We start from the raw sequence: 27,212 nt of genomic DNA on the forward strand, positions 1-27,212 counted from the left end.
ACCAATTTTTCTGCAACACACTTCAGCTCAATGAATGTTTACCTTAAACTTAATATTTTGAAATTTGTTTAAGTAGGTACATTCTTCAAATATTATTCAATTTATCTATTTATAGATAATTACAACGGTTAACTAAGAGGCTCTTCCAAATGCTGATAGATAACTCAAGTTATCATGAAGTTTTTAAGTCTTAGAATAGACATTAATGACGAACTAACAAATTGACCTAAATAAGTTTCTTAATTCATAAAATCTTTTAACTCATTCATTAAATACTAACTAATTATATTTCATGCGAAAAAAAATTTAATTAAAATTCACTAACGATATCAAATCACTTGTATTATGATTCTAAACAGCTCCTGAAATCTTTTTAAGGATAAGCTTTATTAAAAAAAAAAAATCACAAAATCAAATATCGCAATATAACTTCTGTGTCGTATTTAACATGGCTGATAATACAACTAACTTATCAGTATATTGTCACAAATAGCTCCAAGTACTTCAGTTTATTGTTTGAGAGAAATAAAAAAATTATATAAATAAATATCTATCGACAAACTGAATATCCATCACAATTTTTTAATAATTTTACTTGAACGAACTATACCAAAAAAGAGTTCTATAATTTCTCGAAAACGGTTTCGCCGACGGGTTTTAATGATGAAACTTAATTTATTCGTAGCTATTGCGGCTGCTTTCGTTGTTAGCTGTTTATCGAAAGATGTAGTTTTAAGTACAAATCTAAATCAAAGCCTTCGGAAGAGGTCTCTCCCGTATGAAGATTGCGGTAAGAATGACTATTGTATTTACATTAGTTTAATTAAAATATAAATCAGTTTTATCAGTTAGTTTTTGAGTACTCAACTACTTGACAATGAGAACAAAACCTATAACGAGTGTGTTTAATGACGAATTATTGGAATGAATGGAAAGCGTGGAAAATTTGGACTATTTAATTTCAATAAACGTATAAAATTATGTCAGTGGAGGAGCACAACTTAAAATAGTTGCTTATGAGTTATGAAAAATAAACTGCGTTGTTTTGAGTGCAGGACATCCTCCAGTCATAGCTTCGGAATAAGTACCTAATATTGCACGCAAAGGCACTGTCTGTTTTTTTTATTTCATGCATCGATAGGACCTTATTTGAAATAAAATTTTCACTACCTGACTTTTAAGCAGAGTTATGCAAAAGAATGTTATTTTTTTGGTTTGTTGGTTTTTTGGTGAAATATCAACAGGATTGCAGGAGCAATATACAAGTTTTTTTTTTAAATTAATCTAAAAATAAATAATTAATGAAATTTTTAAATTGGGAAGGAGGTGATGGTTGATCAAGCTGAAAAATGTATGTTAGTGCAATCTAGCATATTATTTCAACGTATTTTTGAATGCTAAGCAGAAGGAGACCAATGTTTTTACAAAACGACGACAATACAAAAATGAATAATCCTTTTTATGATAAGGTACCTAAATATTTTTCCAGTTAAGCAACAAAATAAAATCGAAAAACTCTACTAAAAAATACTGATACGCTAATAGAACTTGACACTGGTATTTTTTTTTTTTTGATTATTCAAGTGAGAAGAAAATAGTACTACCCGTGAATTAAATGTGATACCTGAGAAGATCGGTGAAAGTGCTGCAGTCAAATATCGAACATTTTCGAAAGAAATAAAAAGTTACAAATTAAAGTTTATATAGAAGTAGGTAATGTAACTTGTTTATTTTTATTAGGAATAGAGTAGTTTAAGAGAAGTTCTTATAAAACCTTTATTGTTTAGATTCATGTTCTAAAACACACTTAAATTATGTTCAATACGCTCCTATTGCTCCGAAATAATGTTAAAGGTGTAAAATCTTACATTCCATTCTCAAAAAAAAAACAACATTTTTACCTTTGAGAATAAAAATTCAGTTTGAATGGTTCTTAGTTATCATATCAATTGCAGCACCTACGGTAGGTGACTTTTACAGATACATATTCGATTTTATTCACAGGATATGATTTTACGCTTATTCCAAACCCTCATATTTCGCTAAAATAATACTTCTAATATTGTAAAACTAAAATAGAATTCCTTGATTCCTTCTTTTATTAGTATTCCTTTATGCCTATCTTACTTGTTGTACTGCAAGTACTTTTTCATAAAAAGGATATCGTTAGTCTCATTGGAAATAATGTGTCATGTGGGCAGATTACATCCATCACAGTAAACATAAAATGGTAATTATCTTCCAAGTTTACATTTTTGATTAAGTTAGCGCAGTTTGAAAACAACATAGAGATCCGTGCCCGCCTGAGCGGGACAGTATTATGTGTACAGTGACATTTTAATATGTAACTGCGGCACTGTGAAACTCAAACCCATTTTCTTTTTATCACAACCCTTGCACTTGAAATCACACATTCTTAATGCATCAATAAAATTTGAGATATAAGTTGTTCAAGTGGTTATGCTTTAAAGACTTTTCGGTTTATTTTGGTTTGTTTGTTTGTATTCAAAACTCTCCAAAAATAGTGCCGATACCTAGACCCTTACGGGCAAAGCGTATTTTAGGAAGAGGCACTTTTTGTTTTTTTGTTTTTTTTTTTTTGCGTTTGACACTCGAGGATGAAAACTTAGGATAGCCTTTATTAAAGTTTTCTAAAATTGGTACTACCCGGCTAGGTAGGTTTATTTTGGGACTGAAAAAAATTATGCTACACCAAAAAATGCTACACACTAAATTTGAACTAAAATCTATAAGTTTATGTTGTAATTCTTTATTATCTTAAGGTCATATTGGAATATAACCTCAAGTTCGAATTGTACGGATAGAAACATTTATCAAATACGAACAAAAGACCGAATATTTGCTATAAAACAGGTTGAACTAAGGTTTTTTTTTGCTTATTCATTTCGATTTGATTTCTTTTTAAAAAGGAAGTTTGCATAAAATATTTTTTTCTACCGTCATTTCTGAACAAATGATAAGAAAATTATACACAGAAATAAAACGATAGTATCCACTGGAATAATTAAACATTCAATTAAAGCTCTACATACGTTATAATGACTAGCCCTTATGACGCAATAAAGTACAATGGGAAAGTAACAGATAACGTTATCATTTTTATCAGTTAAACGGCAAGTCAGCTACTTTAACTTATCGTAAAAAGAAAATGTGGATGAACCAAGCCAATAAAAATGTCACATTAAGTCAAACGTTACAATAAACCCATCATCATCACTCTTTACTCCACACTTTTACAATATTTTATCAACCGTCAATTAGCTACTTGTTAACCCTATTTAACCACAAAGTTAGTATAATAAAAAAAAATCACAGACAAAACAATTCGAAAATTGTTAATCGAACCTCACGTCGGTCGATTCTAATCAGTAATAATCTATAAATTGATTAATTCGACAGAAAACACTTTAAAGTTTGTCACATTCTGATCAGGCTTTAATCTCGTTTCTTTTGTTTAGGTTCTTATTTTTGTTGATAGCGATAAACTAAATTTTTTTTTTTTCTATTCACAGGATCTCGCTACGATATTCTACTTTTGGAAATTTCAAGTTGTAATACGATACCATGCTCAATGGAAAGATCCAGTGTTGTGTATGTTCATGCAGTTTTTAATGACAAAGGTTTGTATTATGTCAAACATAGTTTAAAAAAATTAAATTAAATAATTAAATAAAAGGTGGACATTAATTGATTTACGATTTCTATTTATATTTCTTACAAGTGACTCTGTCACACACGAGCAAATTAAAAATAACTCCCTTTATCTATAAGAGTGTGTCACTTTTATAGCGTTAATAAATTGAAATCACTTTACAATAATTAATAATGATCGACGCTCAGTTTCCACTTAAGGATTTAAGCCTTTTTGTTTTAAAGGGGTTTTCCATTTACGATTTTATACACCTGAGACACTGCTGTCTATCAGAGCTATATTAGTATAAACTCCTTATAGTCTATTGAATAGACCCTTTTGGATGGAACAAATTCGTTCAAGAGTTTTTATTGCTGATTATGATTCCTTGCCATACAAGAATACTCCAGCCAAAAGTGCTACTAAATCCGTTGGTGCATTTCTGAGAAAACGGCAACACTGGTCGGTTTTCAGTTTTTTTGATTTAACTCGAAAACCAAGCCTGACTTTGAAATGGTTCAAAGACACTTTTCATAGCAAATTAAATTTTCTGTCAAGTAAAGATGGTTAATAAATTTTAAAAATTATTTTTGACTAAAATTCTAACCTAAAATCAAAGAAAAAAAAGTTAAAAAATTGACAATTTTATTTTTTCTTACTAAATCAAGGGGCATTTTGTGTATGTAGCCGGGACGTCCAAACTTTGTACTAATGAAATAAAGTAGAGGTAAAATCCTTTGATAATATGCAATTTTAATTTTTTTTTGTCAAGAAACAACTTAAATGTACCTATTCAAAAATTAGCACTTTTTCTAAATTTCTGACTTTTTTAGTTAAAAGCAAGTTTTTAAAACTCGATAAAATCGTATTAATTGGTAACTTTTTGACTTTTAAAGTAAACATACTTCGAAGGATTGATTTAATATAAACTAAATATGGCAAACAAAAAAATTTAATTGCATCCTTATGGCCTTTGGTGCAATTTTGTGTATGTGCATTTTTATAAATACGGGTTGAATGGATGGACGGAGAGCCATTAGCTTTGGTCTATTGCATAGAAGAACATTTAATACCAACTCTTTTACTGTTTTCAATGGCCTGAAAAACAATTCTTGAAAAATCTGCGACCAACGAAAAGTTTCTCTTGAAAAACGAAAACAATACTCTAATGAGTTTGAAACAAAATAGCTCAGGCAAATTAGTAAATCCAATTGCACTTTTCGCGGGATAAATTTTTTTCATGGAACGTGTTTAGGTGAATGTCCTTATAGTAAAAGTGAATTTTTTGGGATGATAAGATATCGGGAACAGCCGCCATCTTGGAAAAGAGGTCGGTGTCGTTTTTATTTTATAACTCCATTTTTACTCATTTAAACCAAAAATGTCCAAGGATAGACTTATTATAAATTAAATTATCTAAAAAATGATATACAAATGAATTCCGTGAACTGGTTAAATTCAATTTTATAGTCGGTCAAAGTCCAGGTTCTTCTCGCAAGGTTAAGACAATATGACATTTTTCCAAATATCTGAAGAACTTTTTATTTGTTTGGGATTTTCTTAAAGAATGAATTATAGCACTTTTAAGTATCGATGAAATGAACCCTTTATTGTTTTTGTAACCATCACATTGCAGAAGCAACCAAACGTCGAAGTCATGATATACGATTTTTTAACTGAACATTTCAATAGTTCAAATAAACAATCAAAAATTAAACACAATAGTCTCGAAAACATAACGGCTTACACGCCTCATATCTTGAGTTATACTTATCGTAATGCTGAGATTGAGGTGTTCATGTTTAGGAAAAATGACAGGGCATCAGTTCTTATATTTAGAATTATAAATAATGTCACTTTAGCTTATTCACATTAATTGGAAAATTCACTTCATTTAAAACCTCGAAAACCATATAAAGGTTTCAATATTTAGACGAATATAGTTAACAAACTGTTTACTTATATTTTGGTTATGCCTCCATTTCAAAAATTTGCTCGATCTAATAGAAGAAAACTTGTTATTTTCTCACTTTTGACTAGTAGAATGTGAGCTTCGACGTTAGGTGGCTCATACATTATGTTGGTTACAGTTACGAGAAAGGGCTCATTTTATAGATATTTAAAAGTGCTATAATTCATTCTTTAAGAAAATCCCAAACAAATAAAAAGTTCTTCGGATATTTGAAAAAATGTCATATTGTCTTAACCTTGCGAGAAGAACCTGGACTTTGACCGACTATAAAATTGAATTTAACCAGTTCACGGAATTCATTTGTATATCATTTTTTAGATAATTTAATTTATAATAAGTCTATCCTTGGACATTTTTGGTTTAAATGAGTAAAAATGGAGTTATAAAATAAAAACGACACCGACCTCTTTTCCAAGATGGCGGCTGTTCCCGATATCTTATCATCCCAAAAAATTCACTTTTACTATAAGGACATTCACCTAAACACGTTCCATGAAAAAAATTTATCCCGCGAAAAGTGCAATTGGATTTACTAATTTGCCTGAGCTATTTTGTTTCAAACTCATTAGAGTATTGTTTTCGTTTTTCAAGAGAAACTTTTCGTTGGTCGCAGATTTTTCAAGAATTGTTTTTCAGGCCATTGAAAACAGTAAAAGAGTTGGTATTAAATGTTCTTCTATGCAATAGACCAAAGCTAATGGCTCTCCGTCCATCCATTCAACCCGTATTTATAAAAATGCACATACACAAAATTGCACCAAAGGCCATAAGGATGCAATTAAATTTTTTTGTTTGCCATATTTAGTTTATATTAAATCAATCCTTCGAAGTATGTTTACTTTAAAAGTCAAAAAGTTACCAATTAATACGATTTTATCGAGTTTTAAAAACTTGCTTTTAACTAAAAAAGTCAGAAATTTAGAAAAAGTGCTAATTTTTGAATAGGTACATTTAAGTTGTTTCTTGACAAAAAAAAATTAAAATTGCATATTATCAAAGGATTTTACCTCTACTTTATTTCATTAGCACAAAGTTTGGACGTCCCGGCTACATACACAAAATGCCCCTTGATTTAGTAAGAAAAAATAAAATTGTCAATTTTTTAACTTTTTTTTCTTTGATTTTAGGTTAGAATTTTAGTCAAAAATAATTTTTAAAATTTATTAACCATCTTAACTTGACAGAAAATTTAATTTGCTATGAAAAGTGTCTTTGAACCATTTCAAAGTCAGGCTTGGTTTTCGAGTTAAATCAAAAAAACTGAAAACCGACCAGTGTTGCCGTTTTCTCAGAAATGCACCAACGGATTTAGTAGCACTTTTGGCTGGAGTATTCTTGTATGCCAAGGAATCATAATCGCCAATAAAAAGTCTTGAACGAATTTGTTCTATTTTTGCTCTGGAGCTCGGGTCTATTAAATAGACTATTAATTAATAAAATCACTTTAGAATAAGTATCGCCCTCAATTTGCAGATTAGGGATTTATGACTCTTTTCTTTATAAATGAGGTTTTCCCATTTACGACATTACTTGGGCTCTTGGACAAACCCACTACAAAATTGTATCGCTTAAAGTTGTATGAACTTTAAATTGAAGAGCACAGCTAAAACCAGAACGTTGATTAAATAGAAAATAGGTGTTATTGCAGCCCGCTGGACCAAGTTTCAAATTTTATTTATTCCTTTTTCATCTACAGATTAATAATCTTTTACAATTTTCATTATAAACTAAATTAATTTAATAAATACAATATTGTTGTCCCTTCCAACACATGTTAGGAATGTGGACACAGTACGGAAATTTAAGAAAAACTTATTTTTATATTACTCTATGTCCTAGATGGGGCCCCAGTTTAATGATTGCTGTTGATGTTGCTGCTGTTCTGTTAACTTGTTTTCTTTTGCTATTAACTTTATTCATGTAATTTTTAGGGGATGTAAATATTATAAACTGCTCTATTATTTTTTTTTTAACTTTTATTTATATTTTTTTTTAAATTTAATTGAAGATGCCTTTTGTAATTTTCCTTAATTAGCACTTAATTATAAATAAGATGTAAATCTTAAAATTAAGTTGATTTAATAAAATAAATGAAATGAAAAAAATAAATGAATCCATTCTATTCATTGCTAAATCTACTCAATAAAATGTTTAAGGACATCAAGAAAATTACGTTGATGCATTCTTCTTTCTGGAACATATATTTCAAAAATTTGGAAAATATTCAAACTTTTCATGCGATAAGAAAAACATTAGGTATGAACAAACAACAAGCTTCCTTCTTGAATTGTAAGAATGAGTATCAATTCTCATTTAAGTTGCCTTACTACAAACATTAAAAACTTTTTAAACTCTTTCGATGCGATTTATACCAATCGAAGTCAAAGGAAACCAAACAATTGAACAGTGTTCAAGAATTTGACGAACCAAATAGTGCATTAAAAAGAAGCGAACCGAGCTGTCTACCTTGTGGTACACCCGAAAGAACTTTAATCGTCTTAGAAGTAATGTTACCAATTTGTAAACATTGTTTTTCGTCATTAATCATACCATTTATGCCGATAGATTATATTTTTGCGATTAAAATTGAGAGACATATGTATACCAAAAGTTCTAATAAAATCAGTAGGAATAGAAAGTGTCAACTTGATACAGAATGCAACAAATTTACTATATATGTAGCATAAGATTACGTAATAAATGAAATGAACAAAATGAAATGAAAATATAAAATATCTTTTACAAATTAGTTCAAACAGCTTTGGAATTGCAGATATTTTAGAAATCGCTATATAATTTTCTACCAAATTCTTTTTGCCAGACTTATAAACTGAATCTATATACGAGAACTTGAATTCATCTAGGAAACCTCCAGTTGACAAAGATAAATTGAAAATTATTATTCGTTAACGAAAGTGCTAGTGAAAACTCACATTTTTTTTAAAACGAACGAAGGAATTCTTTTAGGACGTGGAGTTAAACTTGATATACATAAGTTTCCATTCAAAATATCGCACTCATATAGATATACCTAAGTTAGCTTGAAATAATAATAAGCTTGAAAATTAGATAGATAGATTAAAAAATTCGTGTCACAGCTGAAACTTTTGCACAAGCTCGCAAATCTAAATAGCTTTCGTGTAATTCCCAATCGTATCAAAGCATCTAATGTTCAGACACTTTAAAGATCATGTGTAAAAGGTTTTAGTATGTTTATTCTATTTTAAATCCAATTTTTATGTTTAACCTTAAGTTTTCTTTACTCATATTTTATTTGAAGTACCCTATAAAATTTTAAAATATTACCTTTCTATTTTCATTCTATAAAATATTGATTTATAACTTAATTTTTATTACTTTTTCTAGATAGTGACACACAATTTTTAAAGCATAGTGTTAGATGGGTGTTCAATGCTATTAGAACTCAAGCAACCATTAGTCCGGATCCATGTGATGGACAAGATGAATGCATTACAAATAATCCAGAAGGAAAGTCATATTCGGCGGCTGTTTATGTGAATAGTTCATTGCCAGTGGTAAGTTTAATTTATTGCTTTTTAAAAAAAATATACATTTTAAAATAAAACCTATCGTAGATGCGGGGAACAATGATATGGGAAGCTGGCGATAATAAAGATGCAAGTTTGATTTGTTTCAAAATTCCAATTTATATTACAGTAAATTAATAATGAATGTATACCGACTTTTTAAATTGCATATACAATTTAATTTGTACTGCTGATGAGATTGTGAATAAAAAATACTCAATACATAAAATAAAGGTTATATTTTTGTGTTATGTTAAAGATTGGCATATAAAGACTAAAAATGGATAATCTTATATCTTTTAAAAAAGGTAAGTAAAGCTTGAAGTTCGATGATGCGAAATATCGCCATGAGGGACATTTCGCATCACCATGTCGCCTTGTGGCCATGTCGTCATGTCGGCATGTTGCCTTGTCGCTATGTCGCCATGTTGGCATGTTGCCATCGCCATGTCGCTATATCGCCATGTCGCTATGTCGCCATGTCGCAATGCCGCTATGTCACTATGTCGCCATGGCACAATGTCGTCATGTTGCCATATCGCTATGTTGCCATGTCGCTATGTCGCCATGTCGCAATGTCGCTATGTCTGTATGTCGCCATGTCGCTATGTCGCCATGTCGCTATGTTGCAATTTTGCCATGTCGCCATATCGCCATGTCGCCATGTCGCTATGTCGCCATGTCGCTATATGTCGCCATGTCGCTATGACCAGGAACCAATCTGAATTGAACATTCTTTACAAACCGAAAATTCTTTTCAAAATATTTTAGAAGGTATCACAAAAGCACGTTTATGTCAAGTGAGGATCGTGTTATCTAAATGATTTATCAAAAGAGAAGACGAATGAGGAATGTGTCAAAAATCTCGTATTTGCAATTAATAACTGAAAATGAAAACCAAGCTTTGTCCTTCTCAAATGAAGTTATTTTTAAACTCCAAAAAAAAAACCCAAATTAGAAGAACAATGACCTTTTCCAAGTAAAATATCACACTATAGTTATTTGAATAAATAATGTCACAGTAAAAAAAAATTGAAACATTAAACAAAAGAAGCTCAAAAACGTGTGCACCCGAAAAAAAACACACATAAAATTAAGAAACATAAAACAAAAAAAATTATAATAAAACAAAACGAGCAATTAATAGCACTATCGTTCATTTTTTATCCATATTCTCTCTCATTCATTTGGACACCACATGTCATCTAAGTAGGTATACCACAAGCCCACATTTTTACCCCCATGCTCCACCATGTCTGTCAGTGTCGGTTGTTTCTCATAAGGCGTCGTCGTCTTCGACGTCGTCGTCGTCAGCTCCAGCCATCATCAAAGTAATAACATAATAACAACAACAACAACGCCAGCGCCAGTTCGAATTTCCATCAAAATAGCAATGACCCGAAATCGATGTTACCCCAGTGCCCGGGGAGCCAGGCCAGAGTCAGTTATTCGCTGAGACGAGCCGAACGGTCGGCTCCTGTCTCACTGGCTGATGATGTGTCTGCCTGCAAGTGCGGCGAATATGATGCGATTAGCAAATATATATCGTACACTCATGGGTACCCAATTCTCCTTAAGAGCTTAGCTCGAAATTAGCTCCAATTAGTTTGTGTGATCGATTTTTTATATACATATTATTTTTTATAAAGTTTCAAGTGAATTCCTCGATAAATGCGCGCTACGCACTGAGGCCCATAAACAAAGATGTGTAACGTAATTAGATAATCTCCATGCTTTCCTGCGAATTTTTATGGTAATCAATTGCACTTGCACTGGCACTGGCACTGGAACTGCCTGCCTGCCACAACACTTGTGCTGCAATATGCATCCAAAGTCATATCAGACTGGAGACAAGAGAGAGAGACCAGAGACGTGTCCCGCACCCCGAGTGTTGCGAGTTGATTATGCAAAACAAAAAGAACCATTATCTAGGCGCGTATATTTGAAAGGCTTAAGAATTATTATAATTATTCTCCATTTGGTGCCGATCACGTAGTATCGATGTGTCTTTTTAATATAGTTGAAGGGGTAGTGTTGTAGCTTTTCGAATCGATTTATTGAACTTTGTTCGGAGTTGAATCTTTTATTTCCTTTATCGGAAAATGCAGCAAAAATTTGGATTGACGCCTCTTTGGTGTTCAACACCTTTTCTCTAATTTCAACACCTTTTCACCAATTTTTTTAATTTTACATGTTCAACACCTTTTCGCTAATTTCAACACCTTTTTTTACCAATTTTTTTAATTTTACATTTTTTTTGGGAGGAAAAGCTGGGCTTGAATCTAAATTTATTTGGTGTACCTATTCAATAATCTCAACAGCTTCAGCTTTTCACCAATCTTTTGAAGTTGTAAATTTTTTTTCCGCTGGAATTGAATCTAATCTTAACAACTTTTTAACCAATCTTTTGAAATTGTACATTTTTTTTCGGGAGGAAAAGATGGATTTTAATCTAAACCTCTTTGGTGTTTAACACCTTTAGACTAATCTTAACACCTTTTTACCAATCCTTAGAAATTGTATAATTTTTTGAGAGGAAAAGCTACATTTGGATGTAAGCTTCTTTGATGTTTAACACCTTTTCACTAATTTCAACACCTTTTTACCAGTCTTTTGAAATTGGGTAAGCAAAACAGAAACGAGTGGTACTAAAAAAAAAACCATTTTGCTTCTGTAAAGCTTTACAACAGGTTCTTTTATAGTTTCTATGAAGCTTTATAGAAGCAAAATTGTTAGTTGGGCTTACCTATCAAACTGTTTTTTAAAAGGTCTTGTAAATCAATCTTGATGATTGACTTATGAAGACCTCTTGCAACTTTATTTCTGAAACTATATGATACAATGATGCGGCATGCCGCTCCTGTTTAATGAGTGCTGATGGTGAACACTTTCTGCATCTTTAAGTTTTTGGTACACTGACTGTTGCTTCTGGTTGTTGGACGATGATGGTGTTGATGGTAATAGTGTAGTGATGGTGTGGTGTCGATGATGGTGTTGTTGATGGTAACTGCTGCTGCAGTGTATCCAAGAAGGAACATCGCACAAGAACGCACATATTCGTATACTGTGTATCCTCCATCCAAGCTCCTATACTCCATCCATAGATGCAGATAATGGCTTGAATTTATCTATATTCCTGATGCGGTGTTAAACCTAAACGATTGGAATTTTATTTCATATACAACAGCACAACACCATCAACAAGGGCAGTAGCAATTACGAACAAAACGTACAACAACAACAACAAAATATACAAAAAAAAAACTAAAATAAAATCCAAAGAAAATAAAAAGTAAAACATAATAAAAATAAAACAAAATAAAAAAAAAAAAATAAATTAAAATAAAATCAAGATATTGGGTCGCGGTATGCAAGACAAAGAATACAACAAAAAAATAATAAAAAAGAAATAAAGTACATATGGATATAAAAAGATACGCACATATGAACTTCGGAAGACACAAAGAAGAGCTACATTATAATGTAGTTCCTATTGTTAACATTTTTGAGGACCAAAAACGTACTTGAAGTTAGTTTTGACATTAATTACTTCTCGTTCTCTGGAGTTTCTGAGTTCACTAACTTAACTTCCTTTTAGGAGAAAAAAAACCGATGCATGTACAGAAATAAATGTATGGATTGCTGCATGCATTACAACAATCAAATATATTTTGGAGATTAGAGTTCCAGGACTCTTTAATGACTAAATATAATTAAATATTTAATATTGTTCGGATACTGAACATAATTTTATTCAGCGTTTAGAAGAGACGATTTTTCCAATGACGGTTGGAGAAAACATTCGGCCATAATAAATTTGGTAGAAATTTTAACTTCTTACGGTTTTACTATAGCGTTAAACAAATCAGTTAAAAGAAAGGTATGCTTAAAAACCAAATACTAAAACAGCCAGAATTCACTTGACCTCAGAAAAGGAACAGTACAAATCCGAGAGGATTTCTGAAGTCAACCCGGCGAATCTCACAGGCAAATAACTAGTGAGAAGGTGGTAAGTGGGAGAGGACAAGGATTTTCCATCATTATTTTCAAAACGAACTTTCTCAGGAAAATGGTAAAGCTATATCATTAATGTTTTTTGTTTCGTACATATTCGGGAATTTATGCCCATACCAAAACTCTTAATAAATGGATTTTTTGTAAAAATCATTATTTCTAAATATGTATGTTTAAATATTCACTTATATATACAAAAGTAATTTTCGAAAAAAAAATGGAGTTACGAGGTTTCCTTATGAGACCGACGATATGGGTATTCTAGTGTTTTCCCCAGTTTATGAAAAATTCAACTTAAATACGAACTTCAAACGTTAATATATTGGATTCACGAGTTCCATATTACTTCAAAATTTGTGTGTACTCATTCCAAATTTTGATTTGACATTTATCATATCGCTGAACACTTTGGCCTAGGCTTCACATAATCACTAGACCTTGATTTTTCATGAGCTTGTGTGCTTTGAACTGCAAGAGCAAGTACGTGCGACCCGATTTTATTTCACACGAAACCAATACTTGTCCTTAAGAGCAAGAAAAAAACTATGTGCAATTATTTCTTTTTCCCCTATTTTCTAGTATAGTCAGTGCATTAAATATGTATAACTTCACAGATATAATATCAAATGTTATTTCATAATTCACAATTAAACATCGAAGAATAACTAATTTTTGGTACATCTTTGCATTTATCTAATCAAAATTCACGTAGAACGAAAGCAAGGGTCTACGTGGTGTATGAGTAACTTTTTTTTTTAATTTTCGAAGTGAAATTTTAATGTTTCTTATATTTTTTATTGCTATTGTTTTAATTTGCATGAACCTACAAAAAAAAAATAATAACAATAGAAAAACCTTCTTAATAGTGGTGTATTTTGATAAAAAAAAATGAATTGGCCTGCATAGTAATAATAATAGTTATTATAGGAAAAAATTGCTCTTAAAATAAACATTTTTTCGTTCAGCGGCTAAGACTGATCGAAATACAGATAGAAAGGTGGGACCCATTTTTCAATATTTTCTATCATCATGTCATGACTGATTGTTATATCGTGAACAATTTTTTCACAAATTCATTGCACATGGTTTGTGAAATTTGGGTAGGTACTTTAGTTAAAATATCTATAGGAAATGTCATTTTTACCATTTTCCACTCTATCCCACCTACCATTAGTTAGTTAGTTAGCCGCTACCCTTTAAGAAACGGATCTCATATTACGTAAAAGCAAATAATTTGTGAAGAATAGGTGGATATACTAGCTATAACAGAAATCCAGTGTGATAGGATAGGAAAGGGGAGAATGATATCCTGTAAATTCAACAAGTACCATAAGAAACAGAAACAACGTATATTTGGGTGTGCATGTGCAGTGTGCACTAGAGTGTTTGATCATTAAAAAAATGTGTTTGCTTCTATTTTATCGAAAAGAAGCGTATTAACGAAAATCTTCTCAATATCATCTTACTCTTTATTATAAACTTAAACTAAAAAAAATGAGTACACTATACAAATCTTCTTGTAAATTCGCAACCCCATTCGATAAAATATATTCGTAAATAAAATTTATTTTCTGAGTTTAACACAGCTTTTAGAACAGATTTCGAAAATAAATTCTATTTACGAGTCTATTTTATCAAAAGCGGTCTTCGTTGAATGAGTGAAACTCTCTTTGACCATAGAACTCAATGTAAGGAACTTTACTCAACATTTATCATATAAGTATCTTAGAGCTGTACGTCCAACATGTTCAATTTTTCATTTTTTTTTTTTTTTTCATGACTAAAATTTGTAACATCTATCACAAAATAAGATGTAAAGCTTGTCATGCCCGTAACATAGATTTTGCCTTAAACAGATATATATTGTAGGCGAAGCCAAGAAGGATTATAATATCGCACATTACATACAATCTTATACCAAATTTGAAACAAAATATCTCTGGAGAAACCAAAAAAGTTTTAGCACCAAGTCAAAGATTATCCTGGCACATTCCATGTTTTAGCTAAATGTGAAATGTTAAATTCCATAACTTTTATATTTAAACTTAACCATAATAGCACCCTATTATTAATTACTATGAATTAAAAACAATCATGTAAGTTTTGTTCTATTAAAATCATTTGCTCTTGTGTCCACCAAATCAAACTCTTCACTTCTTCAAACAGCCTGCGATGTAGAATTTCAACTAATTCACTTTATTTATTTTTTTTTTTTTATTTTTTTTTGTGTTGTCTTGCTATACAACATTTTTGTGTCGTTTGCTTTCTTACTTACCCTATAAAGGTTAAACAGAAAATGAAAAAAAAAAGAAAAATAAGAAAGAATAAAACACCATCTAGCATAAATGACTCAACCCAACCAACAACAGAGAGTGCGAGCTCGCAGAGACCAGAGTTAAAGCAATAAACCTGACCGCGACCGCGCTGGCCATCTACACCGCACCGGCCTATTGGCCAGCTCCTGCTGTTAAATTCAGTATGTTGTTTGCCCGCAAGGGGCATTTCTCTTTACGCAACTTTAGTTCTTCCCTGAAGATTACGGCACAAGGACTGACGACGTCGAGTCAAATCGAATCGAGTGCGAGTCAAGTCGAGAGTCGATTTGCCAGAGTGCTGAATTAGTAGCTGGTTGGTTGGTTAGTTCATCCATATCGGTTTGGACTATACAACTACTGGCTTTTGATGGTGGTTTAAAACTTCCAAACAAGAAGAAGTTACCGTGTTGTATATCGGCCTCTCTGGTCCACCATCAACATCATCATCAGCAGCATTCGGTTGTTGCAGAACATATACGAGTCGAGTATACACGATTCCCATCCGGTCTATTATCTTGCCACTGCTCGGTTCTGACAGTATTGCTTCTGCTGTTGCTTCCACTGCCACTGCCACTACTTCTCTGTGTGACATACCACCGATACAAAATAGTGTGTCAATATATATGGCATGGCATGGGCAATCTGAATTTCTGAATCACTCAGTCGAGTGCAACAAATCGTCGAATACGGCTGGCTCGGCAAAATACTGCGCTTCTGCGACAATAATATCGGCAAAACGACCGCAACCAAAACGCTAACAACTATACTCTCGCTGTGTGCTGTGCTCGCTACTGCTGCTATTCTCTCACGACTCACGATACGAAAACCTAAATTGCATTCAAATTGATTTGTTACTCCGGAAAGTTAGTTGTTGCCGATATATTCTCGCGGGGAACGCTTTTCGAGTGCGTGAATTGAATACAAATTTTTTTGTTTGATTTGCATTTCGTTTTTGTGTGTGATTGTTTTTTTAGGTTTTTTGTTTTTTTGCTTTAGTTGTTTTTGTTTTGGTTTTGTTTTTTTTTTTTTTGTTTTGCGGAAATTTTAAGCATTTGAATCACGAAGTTCTTTCCGAGAGCGATCGATATAATGTGATTTTCGGGAGAGTGTGTGCCATTATCAGATCAATTTGTGAACGCCGAGGAATCTTCATTTGCCTTTAGGTATGTTGTTGCAAAGTAATTTGTTGGGATTTTTTAAAATTAAATAGCAAATTCATTGATACCCCTTTTACTTCTATACCTTTACGACTCTTCTGGGGTCTGTCGCCGACTTTTGTGTGGCTTTTTTGTGTGATGCTTGATGGACTAAACTATTGGCGACAATGAGACGGAGGTAATGGGACGCATCTCACATCTCACAGAAAAATACAAAAAAAAAAAAAAAAAAAAACAGAAGAATCCCTTAAGGAAATCTTTTTTTCCGACCTAAATTCCAGAGACCCAAAGAGTTTTATGTATAGTTAGAGTTTGAGTTACCATCAGAGAGAGGCGCATATATACGGGGACGGCGCCAGGTCTGGCGAATACCATTCAGCATTCCTTTTTGTGATGAGTTCTCTTTTAAGCCTTGTTCGGGTTGAATGCATATATTAAGTATAAATTGTGGTTCGCAGTGATTCCAATTTCGAAATGATTCTTTCTTTTTTTTTGTATTTTTTTTTTTTTATTCATTTCTAGATTTTATCTGGTAGCGCAATTAAGAATCAAGCATATTGAATCTTTTTTTTATTTTTCTTCTGTTTGTATTTATTTTAGTTTTTTTTTTGTTTTTATTTATTTTTGTGTTTTTTTGTTTAAGTGGACTTTATACATATGTGTACTCGTTGTATAGCATCATAGTGATTCAAGGAAGGGATATTAAATGCATGATGATGATTATTTTTTTTTTATGAAATTCTTTAGCATACTAAGGACAAGTAGTAGCTATAGCATACGCATTAATGACAGAGTAAATTTTCACCCATTGATGGTACAAAAAAAAAAAAATAAATAAAGAAGAAAATTTGAACAGAAATGATGTGTATAAGGAATGCAGTTCTAGAATTGTGATAAAATTCTGATTGAGAAAATGTATACGGAAATGAAATTCTTTAAGGAGTTTTATATTTTCTCATTAAGCTTGTTTGTGTATTTTTTTTTTTTTTTAAATATTTAAAAGCAAGGTTCGGGTTAAACGGCCAGTAGTTGTATCTCAAAAACTATTTAATATTCATATTTGTTTTTTAAATTTCTGGTTTTCTTGATTGCTGCAATAAAGTCAATATTGTTTAAAATAATAACAATAGCTAAAGAACTTACTTGGGCCCTATGTTGACCCTAGATGATAGGGGTTACAGTTTTTGGAAAAAAATGTTACTCATACACCCCGATGACCGTACTATGGAGCTTTTGTATTAATTTATTTTGTGCGTTAGAAAAGAAATAACCTAAAAGGATATATATAAGTATTTGCGAACTTTGATCACATAAATAAATCAAATGTAACAAAAAAAACCCCAGAGCCTTTGTGAAGTTGACATTCCCAATTGTGACTTGTTAAAACTATGTGATTCTAAGCCCAAAATTACCCCAGCATATCCTACATTTTCTTTAGATAGCAAAGTTTTCAACCTCGAGTGTCGAGTGCATCATTACCAAAAATATCAAAAAGAAATTAAAGAAATTTTCGGTTTTCGTTGTATAAGATAAGTTTTTGTTATAAGGCTGTAGTAGATACCTATGTCTTAAATAATGTAATTAATTAATTAAATTATCTATTTGGGCCTAGTCGTGTTAATCTTAAATGAATGTTTACTTTTTTTGCCATTTTAAAGGTGAATTCTTTCTAATTATTGTACAATGCACAAGTACATATGTTGCCTGGATATTGACTCTTATGACAAATTCATCGACATCATCGTGGATGTGCTCGATCATTCATTTTAAACAAAAAATGCTCCAAACTACATTTAAATATAAATCGGTATTTTACCAGACCAAAAGCCCGTTGCAAACTATAGACTATGGCAGGAGTCAAAAAAATATAATTCTGCTTTTAATGGATGCATTCTGAAATTTCTGTAATGTAAAAACTGAAGTGCAAAACGTAAAATTTAACTACTTTCTCGATGTGTCAGTTTTAATGGTTTAATGGTTTTTCTAAACTGATCTTAAATGTATTAAAAAAAAATTTCTAATATAGTAAACATTACTTTTTTGTAAGGAATTACATACATAAATAGAAATTTTTAATGTATCCTTAAATTTTCCGTAAAATGATCTGTTTTTGAGGTATTAGAAGTCAAATTCAAAAGGATGGTTTGATGACTAATATTGCAATTGAAAAAAAAAAAAATCATAGAAGAGTCAAGAAAAAGAAATTTTGAAGCCTTATACATAAATAGGCTATCTAAAAATAATAATTTAATCAGAAAAAAATTGTGCAAATACATCACTTGAAAAAAAAATACATATTTGGTAAAATCGTAAAACTAGAAGAAAAATAGCTTTCACATTGTCTTTTATCGTTATTCGATCATAAAAAACAATAATTTTACTCAAAAACTATAGCCATAGAATCCGAAATTTAGGTACAAGTACATGGAAAAACTTTCGAACAAAGTACAAATTATGTAGATATTTTCACAAATTATCTCCTATCGAATCTCAATGTAAAATCTTAAAGCCCGTTTTCAAAAGACCAGAAATGATATAATTTCGCCAGTTAGGTCAGTTCGAATTTCAAAGGAAAAAAAATTCTTATATACGATTTTACATATGCGATATGCGAAATCTCATCTCATTTGGGTTCCAGTTAATACAGGCTTTACCTAATAGTCAGGCCAATTTAGACATCCAAGGTTACATTAATTCCTAGCAAGCTGAAAATTGGTAGGATTGTTGGAAACACCATCATAAATTAAATCGATCCGAGACCAGGAAAAAAATTTACTTGGGGTCAAAGGTCACAAAAACTAACTTTCTTAAAAATATTCTCGTCTAAGGTGAATATTTTTAAGAAAGTTGGCCACTTTTCTATAGATTTATTTTATACCACAGGTGTTTAAAATTTTTCATAAAATACTTTTTTCACATTTTGCATCAAAAAACAGGTTTAAAATTTTTTTTAAGGAAAATGTGCAATAGCTATGCAATTTTTAAAGTGTTTATGTACTCATCCAATTATTGTAGAAAATTATAAAAAAAAGAAATAAATAAAATTCATTCATTCATGGTTGTAGTGAACGAAAACATAAGATAATAAAATTTTAAATACACTGAACGAAAAAAAGCCAATATTATATGAACTGGTTGCGATAGAACATTTTTCTGTCTGTTTTTAGAACAGTCATAAGTGTAGCTATCAGCCGTTTTATGGTTGTCCATTCTCTATCGGACACCCTGTATATATTCAGACCTATTCTAAACAAAAATTCCCAGGGAAATGGTTTCGGGAGAAGGGCTCCATTCGGAAAAATGGTGAAAATTTCCATTTTTTTTTTGCTTTCCCCATATTCTTAACTATTGAAGCCTGGTATGCAACTCGCGCTAAATTTTATCTCCCATACAAATTATCGAAAATTTTTAGCCGAGCTAAAATGGATCCCATACAAATTATCGATAACTTGTATGGGAATTTTATCTCACCTAAAATTTAGCGCGAACAGCGTACCAGGCTTAAAGAACGAAATTCAAGCTAAAAAAATAATGAAATTTCAGTAACTCAGCTTCAACTTTTTGAATCGTTATACCTAAGAAACGGTGGGTCTTAGGAAAAAAAGTGTCATGACACTCGTATTTTTTTACGAAAACATACCTTACCCTTAAAATACCTTTATTTATCGCTGATTAAAAAAAAAACTTATACAAAAAAGAAAATGAATGAAGAAAAAAAAAGAGTTGCAGCAGATTCTTTGTAGGATGTTTTTCTTGTTAGGAATCCCAAAGCGGAGAGGAGCACACGATGCGATGATGACTCGTTTTCGTTTGTTTAGTTGGTGTACGAGTATTTGGTGTATTCGCATAGTTGCGTTGCGTAGATGCAGATTGCGAATTGACATTGTTTGCAGGGGTGATAGTGCGGTATGGTGCGCGCATTAGCCATACAGTGTGATGAGATAAAGAGTATTAGTTTCTATAATTATCAACTTTTTTGTACTTTTTTTTTAATGAGGATATTCACAGAGTACGTGTATTTTTTCAAACGCAAAATAGATGAGTGTTGTGCGATGAAGTGCAGTCGCACTTTTACACTTTATGGCGGTGCATCATTAAATTAATTTCGATAAAAACGTGACTCTTCATGCGACACTTATGCGACTCGGGTGAATATAACGCCAACTCTTTATGTAGGTCAAGTGCAGACAGTGTTTTGCGTCAAAATAATGAAAAAAACAACAAACAAAAATAAATAAAATATTCATATTATGCTTTGGTTTGTTTGTTTTTTTTTTTTTTGTGTGTGTTTAAATGCATTATGTCAACAGCTTCTGCGTTCTATATTTCAATATTTTAAATGACACCTTATGACTGCATTTGTTGAACTTTTGTTTCCTTTTCTCATTTTTGACGTGACTTACATATAAAATTGTATAAAGACGAACAGAGTGCATTGAATTCATCATCATGCTAATATTAGGGATACTTTGTGTGACATTGGCTAGTTCAAAAGTAGATAAGGAGGAGAGTTTGATAAACTTGGGGTCTGCGTCTGAGTAATTGCATTTTATTTTTGTTCCTTATTATTTTTATTGAAATGATACATGCTCTGGTTTTTGCATGTGTGGCGATATTATATATATAGAATAAAATGCCTAAGTTTGAAGCATGTAGATAACACGCAGGTAAGAAGGAGGAATAGAAAATATCAGTAAATCGGAGAAAAATTTAGGGCTAATTGTACACATACATATTTAAACTCTATTTCAACTATTTATATGTTTTTAGATCAAGCCTTTAAGTGAGGATTCGTTTTTGAAAAACAAACGAAAACTAATCGTATCGAAGACTTTGAAGAATATAAAATTCGGTTAATGCGCTAAAAAACAATATTTAATATTTTGTGGGTCTATGTTAATAAAATAATAGCTTGAAAGGCTCAAAGAATAAAATCACTTTAGTAGTAACAAGGCTGCACCATGGGCTTAAATTTTTCCATTTCGTCAAACTTAATTATTTTTGTAAGTAAACCACTTATTTTAGCGAGATTTTTACACTCAAAACAATAAAAAAAAGTTTTCTTTTTATCATTAAAAAACAACAGCTAAACTATAATAATTAACGGTAAATTCATTTTAGTATTTTGTCAGTGATAGGAATTTTTTTTATTAACCTTTAAATTTTGTTTGTGAAATAATGTTACACATACGCCATATTGACCGCAAATTAATGTATACTTGTTTTCTTATAATGAATCGCATAACTTTAGTCCCATTAAGACAAAAAAAATAATAGCCCCTGCATACAACTAAAAGTTGAAGATAATATTTTTGCTGGCTGCTCGACAGCTGAACTCTAGCCTTCAGAACTGATTTTTCATGGTAACACCGGCTTATAATTTTTTCACGAGCCAGAAAAGGAAATTTGCATTTTCACTTTTCAGTACATTTTCTTGAGATCTATCTCAAGAAAGTGAGGTAGATCTGAAGAAAATGTACTGAAAAGTGGGATAAGAGCTTAAGCTCATTTTTATTGCATAAGGTCCCTTATGTCAGTGTCAAAATCTTATCAATGTGTTTGAAATCAGTTGTTCTACTCTCTATTATCCTCACATTTTCTCATACATATTAACCGATGAATTTGAAGTCATTCATCAATTAATTTTTTATCAAAATTCTACAAAAATTCACAAAAGTTTAAACAAACAACGGAAATAAATTTTTAATAAAAAAAATGAAAATTCAATCAAAAAATCGAAAAATCAAACAAATTCGTCGAAAAACAAAACGAACAAAGACCAAAAAGAAACCCACACATTCAATGGAAACACAAGTAACTGGCCAACAAATTGATGAAGCTCTTGATGAAATGTTGGAAAACCCTCCAGATGGTATTCAAATTTATAGATCTTATCGATTGCACCGAAAGAAGTTCAAATATCCAAATTTATTTATGGCTGGAAAACATCCTTCAGCAAGAAGTAATGATTCACATATTTTATATGATTTTGAACCGAAAATTATCAAAAAAGAACAATCTAAAAAAGAAACCATTTAAATATAAAAATTAGAGTCTTGTTATGTTCAAAATGTAAATTTAATAATAAAATCTTAGTTTAATTAAAAAACTCAATGATTTTCTTTTAATTTAGATGAATTGTTTTTTCTGAACATTCATTTCATCCGCATGATTTAACACGATTTTAATTTTCAAAAAATGCATCAAATACTATTTTCGACAGCGATCGCATGTTAGCAATTGCTTTTGAAGTATTTAAATCCAAATAAAGCAATAAACATAAATAAGTCTGGCATTTTTGCACGCTTATTATAGCATGAACGTGTCAAATTGAAGAAACAATGTTGCCCATCAATTTTAAACAATCTGCAACATTGTTTTCAACTTTTTTATTTAAAAAGAAAGATCATCTATTTTAATGTCAATCAATAAAAATCGTTTTCAAAATCTAATAAAACATTTACCAGGACAAGAATAAAAAAAAAAGGCTCTTATTCATGGGCAACATTCTGTTTGACGAAAACATAACAATCGTGATGTGCATGTGGACAGTTTGGTTTAGATTTATGAATGTAATCGTATTTGTTTTTTGTTAGTTTATTTTTGCGTTCGTAAATGCACAGACTTTCTCTTTAAAATTGTGTCTTAATGGGACTAAAGTTATGCTATTCTTTAGAGCATTTTTTTTTTAAACAAAATTTAAAGGTTAATCAAAAATTTTCTATCGCTGACGAAATACTAAAATTTATTTACCGTTAATGTTCTGATTGTTATCTCGACGTGTTTTTATTGTACTTCTTTAATATTTTCGGTTTCAGTAAAGTCTGCTGAATAGATGCATCTACTTCAATCTAAAATAAGGTGGGTTGGATTTGAAGTTTTCTTCAATCTTTTTTATTTTCTTATTTAGTATGTGTCCTTTAAAGTGTTAGTACACATAGAATAATTTTTCCAAACCTCCAAGAACGATTTAAGTTTATATTTACGGTTGCACTAAAGAGCGATTTAAAAAAAAAAGTGATAGCTGTGAGCAGCATTTAAAAAAAGCAGATATTAATATCTGCTAAATAATCGCATTTTAAATAGCAGTTAACGCCTCAAATCACTCTTGATTTTTCTTCCTGTTTTGATGTCAGGTTTTTTTTCCAGGGATCTATAACTTATATTTATTTAAAAATTAAAATGAAAATAGCATTTACAAATGAATACAATTTTGTTTTTTTTTTTGTATATTCACCTATTTTAGGAATGCTGGAAGCTAAACAGTTCTTTTGCCTTTTACTAGCTGTGAGTATTTTGCGAACAAAAGACATATACGGAGCACATCAGCGTAGAGTTCGTGCAAATAGGGCCATCGATGTTAAAGATAAAATAATAGAAATACAATGTTATGCAAGGTGTTTCAAACCAAATACAGAAAATCGATACGTAAGTTTCTTTTACTTTCTTTACTTTTCAAGTCTTAAAATGTATTCTTCTTCAAAAAGGACTGCGAAAGAAAATGTAGATTTGAAATGACCAAGACACCTCGTCCTGGTAAATGTCCCAGTCTAACATTTTCCAATCATATTGGTGCATGTATTGATACCTGCCAATATGACTTTGATTGCCCTGAAACACAAAAATGCTGTTCAAGTACTTGTGGTCCTGTATGTCAGGATGCAGTTGGCCTTGACAAAGATCCAACACTACCACCCATCCCGAAGATTATTGCTTTCAAATTACCCAAAGGTCAAAGAGTATGCGAGGTAACGATTCAAGCATCAGCAAATTCCGTCTACGCTTATCACGTTGAAGCCAGACATCACGTTGGAAGCCTATTTTCAGCACGAAAACTTGGCAACTGGCAATGGCAATCGGTTGAGAAAATTGCAGAAATTTCAGAAAATAAAACAAGAAGGTTTGTAAAGCCTTCATGCCAAACAATACAGAAAACATTTTTCAATTTTTGTTTCTCGACCAAAGAACAGGAATTTCATTCAAGCTGAAACCCGGCAGATGGTATCAATTTCGAGTTGCAGCTATCAATGCAAATGGCTTCCGGGGCTACACAGAACCATCTAAACCTTTTGCATTATCAAATCGTAAGTGTTATACTATCTTAGAAAATATGTGCTCTATTCTTCTGATTGTAGAGAATATTCGTGCAGATCCGAAGCCACCAAAGTCACCACCAGATCTTCAAGTGCTTTCATCTAGAATTCTTCCCAACGGACAGATGTCTCTGAGAGTAGCATGGTGCCCGGCAAAATCGGATCTACCAATAGAAAAATACAGAGTTATTTGGGCCTTGTATGTAAGGTCCAATGATGATTCTTTGATTGCAAATGAAACTTTTGTTAAAGATGTAAGATAATTCAAGTTATATATTTAGGAACTGTTAATAACATCGTTTCTTTTACAGGCAACTCAATTTGAAATAACAAGACTTGTCGTAGATTCTTGTTATTATATTCAAGTACAAGCCATATCAATTAGCGGCAGAAGACGTTTGAAATCGGAAAAAGTCTCATTGCTATTTAATACTACAATGCCATTAGTACAAAATGGAAAACTTCAATGTTCCACACACAAATCGTCCAAAGAAACAATCACATATGCAGCCAATAATAATAATATTCTGATGGAGGATGCGGCAAGCCATAGTAAAAACTCATCTAAATATAATGTTAAATTTCGTCCGAGTAAGAAATTTGGAATGATTGTGCAAATATCGGGATTTCATCCGCAGAAAGGAAGGTAAGGCCCATTTTACACATATCCGGCGACCGGCACGTTTATACTTAAGTTCTTAGACGTTTTACACGAATCATTGGCGTTTTGGGACCAATTACAGATTTTATTGTCACTTCGAAAAAAACACCCTTTAAATTTTTTTTAAACTCTTTATTCTTGCTTTCTATGCCAAATGCAACATTTTTATCAAATTTCATAAGGGTGGCCCATCAATTCTGTTATCACAAAAAAAAACCTTTTTAACCATGATATTCTTTTAAACACTTTAGATTCTTCTTTCCAATTCCAATTATTAGTTTTTCCAATATACCCACATTTTTTGTACACCTAAAAAACACAATTTCACATGAAAAGACTCATTTTATTCGTTATTCCCATGGGAAAGACAACATTTTTATTAAATTTTGTAAGGGGACCTTTTATTATATATTTGTCCCAGTTTCTGGTGGTACTATTTCCGAATTTCATCATTTCTTAAAAAGAAAAAAAAAAAAACACCCTTTCACTCAAGATATTTTTGTAGACTCTGTAGATTCTCAGTTCTTATAACAAACAAAACTGTTTCACCAAGTTTAAAAAATTAACAAAATGTATGTCAGCTGTTGTGATACCTTTCTCACACATAACTCAACATCTCAAAAAAAAACACCCTTTCCCTGCTTTATCTAAAATCTTCATCCCGAATTTCATCAGTGTATCGTGTTTTTCACATGGGTTTCGATAATATTTTACCTGTTAAAGTCATAAATCAAGCACCCTTGTTTTCAATCGGCAATAACTTTTCTAAGAGCAATCGTATTGATTTTATTTTTATGTCATTACATTGAGCATCAAATAATACAATAAAAACATGTGTCATATGATGATATTCCACAAACAGTTTTGTTCACTATATTTTTGACCTTCAACCCCTTCCTCTTGGTGGCGAAAAAAAACACCCTTCCACCCAACTTTTTTGTATAGACTTTTTTGATCCTTGGTTCTCATACCAAAAGCTAATATTAAACTTTCATGAATAAGTTAATAACTATTCGTCGTCCTCAAACGATCGAGTTATGAAGGAAAAGGGTATAACTTCATTACAGCATATTTTGTTCCAATCACACTTTTGTCTAAATATTTTTAAACAAAACCGTTATTTTTTCTTATTATTCTAGATTAGTTGAAATCTGTGCTGGTGGATTAAATTGTGAAAATCGCGAATATGGAGCCATTCGACCTAAGGTTATTTAATAAATAAAAAAATATTTAATTAAATTTTAAACCATTCTTGATTTTCAGAAGGATTATATAGAATATGGAAAACTTAAATTCAATACAACTTACACCATAAGAACAATTGATCCACTTGGCAGTGGGAAAGCTTCCGAAAATGAAGTAAATTCATCAACAGATCACTTTACTACACCAGAGTGTGAAAATTGGCATCAACGTTTTCCAAAAATTCATGTTGATTGCTGACAAAAATGCAACTCATAAAAATTTGTTTTTTTTTTTAACTTTTTTTGTAGGTATACATACAAATTGCAAACAAAATTATAACATATTTGAATGAAAAAAAAAGTCAATTTACTTAATGTTAGCTTTTACAGTTAATATTTATTTAGATTTAGTTTTGTTTATTATTTAAATAAAAACCATAAAACAATTATTCAAATATATATTTATTTAATAAAAAAAAATATACTTATATCTGAAATCAATTTTAAATTTGGATTGACACCCTAACTTGAAGCAATCAAACTAAAGTTCCTGTGGTTATAACTTATAAATATTTGTCAATTGTTACACTGTGACTGACAACTTAAAAAGTATAAC

At 31.2% G+C, this 27,212-nt stretch overlaps 2 protein-coding genes across 6 annotated transcripts; both read left to right on the plus strand.

Annotated features, from left to right (window-relative positions):
- The first annotated feature begins 384 nt into the window (after positions 1-384).
- On the plus strand, positions 385-9,389 carry LOC129915943 (mite group 2 allergen-like Ixo r 2). Its single transcript, XM_055995670.1, has 4 exons — positions 385-790; positions 3,534-3,641; positions 8,991-9,160; positions 9,221-9,389. The coding sequence occupies exons 1-4, from the start codon at positions 661-663 to the stop codon at positions 9,308-9,310; spliced, it is 498 nt and encodes a 165-aa protein (XP_055851645.1). The 5' UTR covers positions 385-660; the 3' UTR covers positions 9,311-9,389.
- Positions 9,390-16,159: 6,770 nt separating this feature from the next.
- LOC129915490 (anosmin-1) lies at positions 16,160-27,045 on the plus strand. Of its 5 annotated transcripts, XM_055995041.1 has the most exons (9): positions 16,161-16,406; positions 16,498-16,664; positions 23,905-24,086; positions 24,146-24,558; positions 24,624-24,742; positions 24,794-25,005; positions 25,063-25,397; positions 26,552-26,618; positions 26,676-27,045. In XM_055995041.1, the coding sequence occupies exons 3-9, from the start codon at positions 23,907-23,909 to the stop codon at positions 26,853-26,855; spliced, it is 1,506 nt and encodes a 501-aa protein (XP_055851016.1). In that variant the 5' UTR covers positions 16,161-16,406; positions 16,498-16,664; positions 23,905-23,906; the 3' UTR covers positions 26,856-27,045. The 5 variants fall into 5 exon arrangements, with proteins under 5 accessions (XP_055851020.1, XP_055851017.1, XP_055851016.1 ...); XM_055995045.1 differs by having other exon boundaries at positions 16,160-16,664; positions 24,809-25,005; XM_055995042.1 differs by lacking the exon at positions 16,498-16,664 and having other exon boundaries at positions 16,160-16,406.
- Positions 27,046-27,212: the final 167 nt, after the last annotated feature.

This window comes from Episyrphus balteatus, chromosome 3 (genome assembly GCF_945859705.1).
Source record: "Episyrphus balteatus chromosome 3, idEpiBalt1.1, whole genome shotgun sequence".
In the NCBI taxonomy this organism is placed as follows: domain Eukaryota; kingdom Metazoa; phylum Arthropoda; class Insecta; order Diptera; family Syrphidae; genus Episyrphus; species Episyrphus balteatus.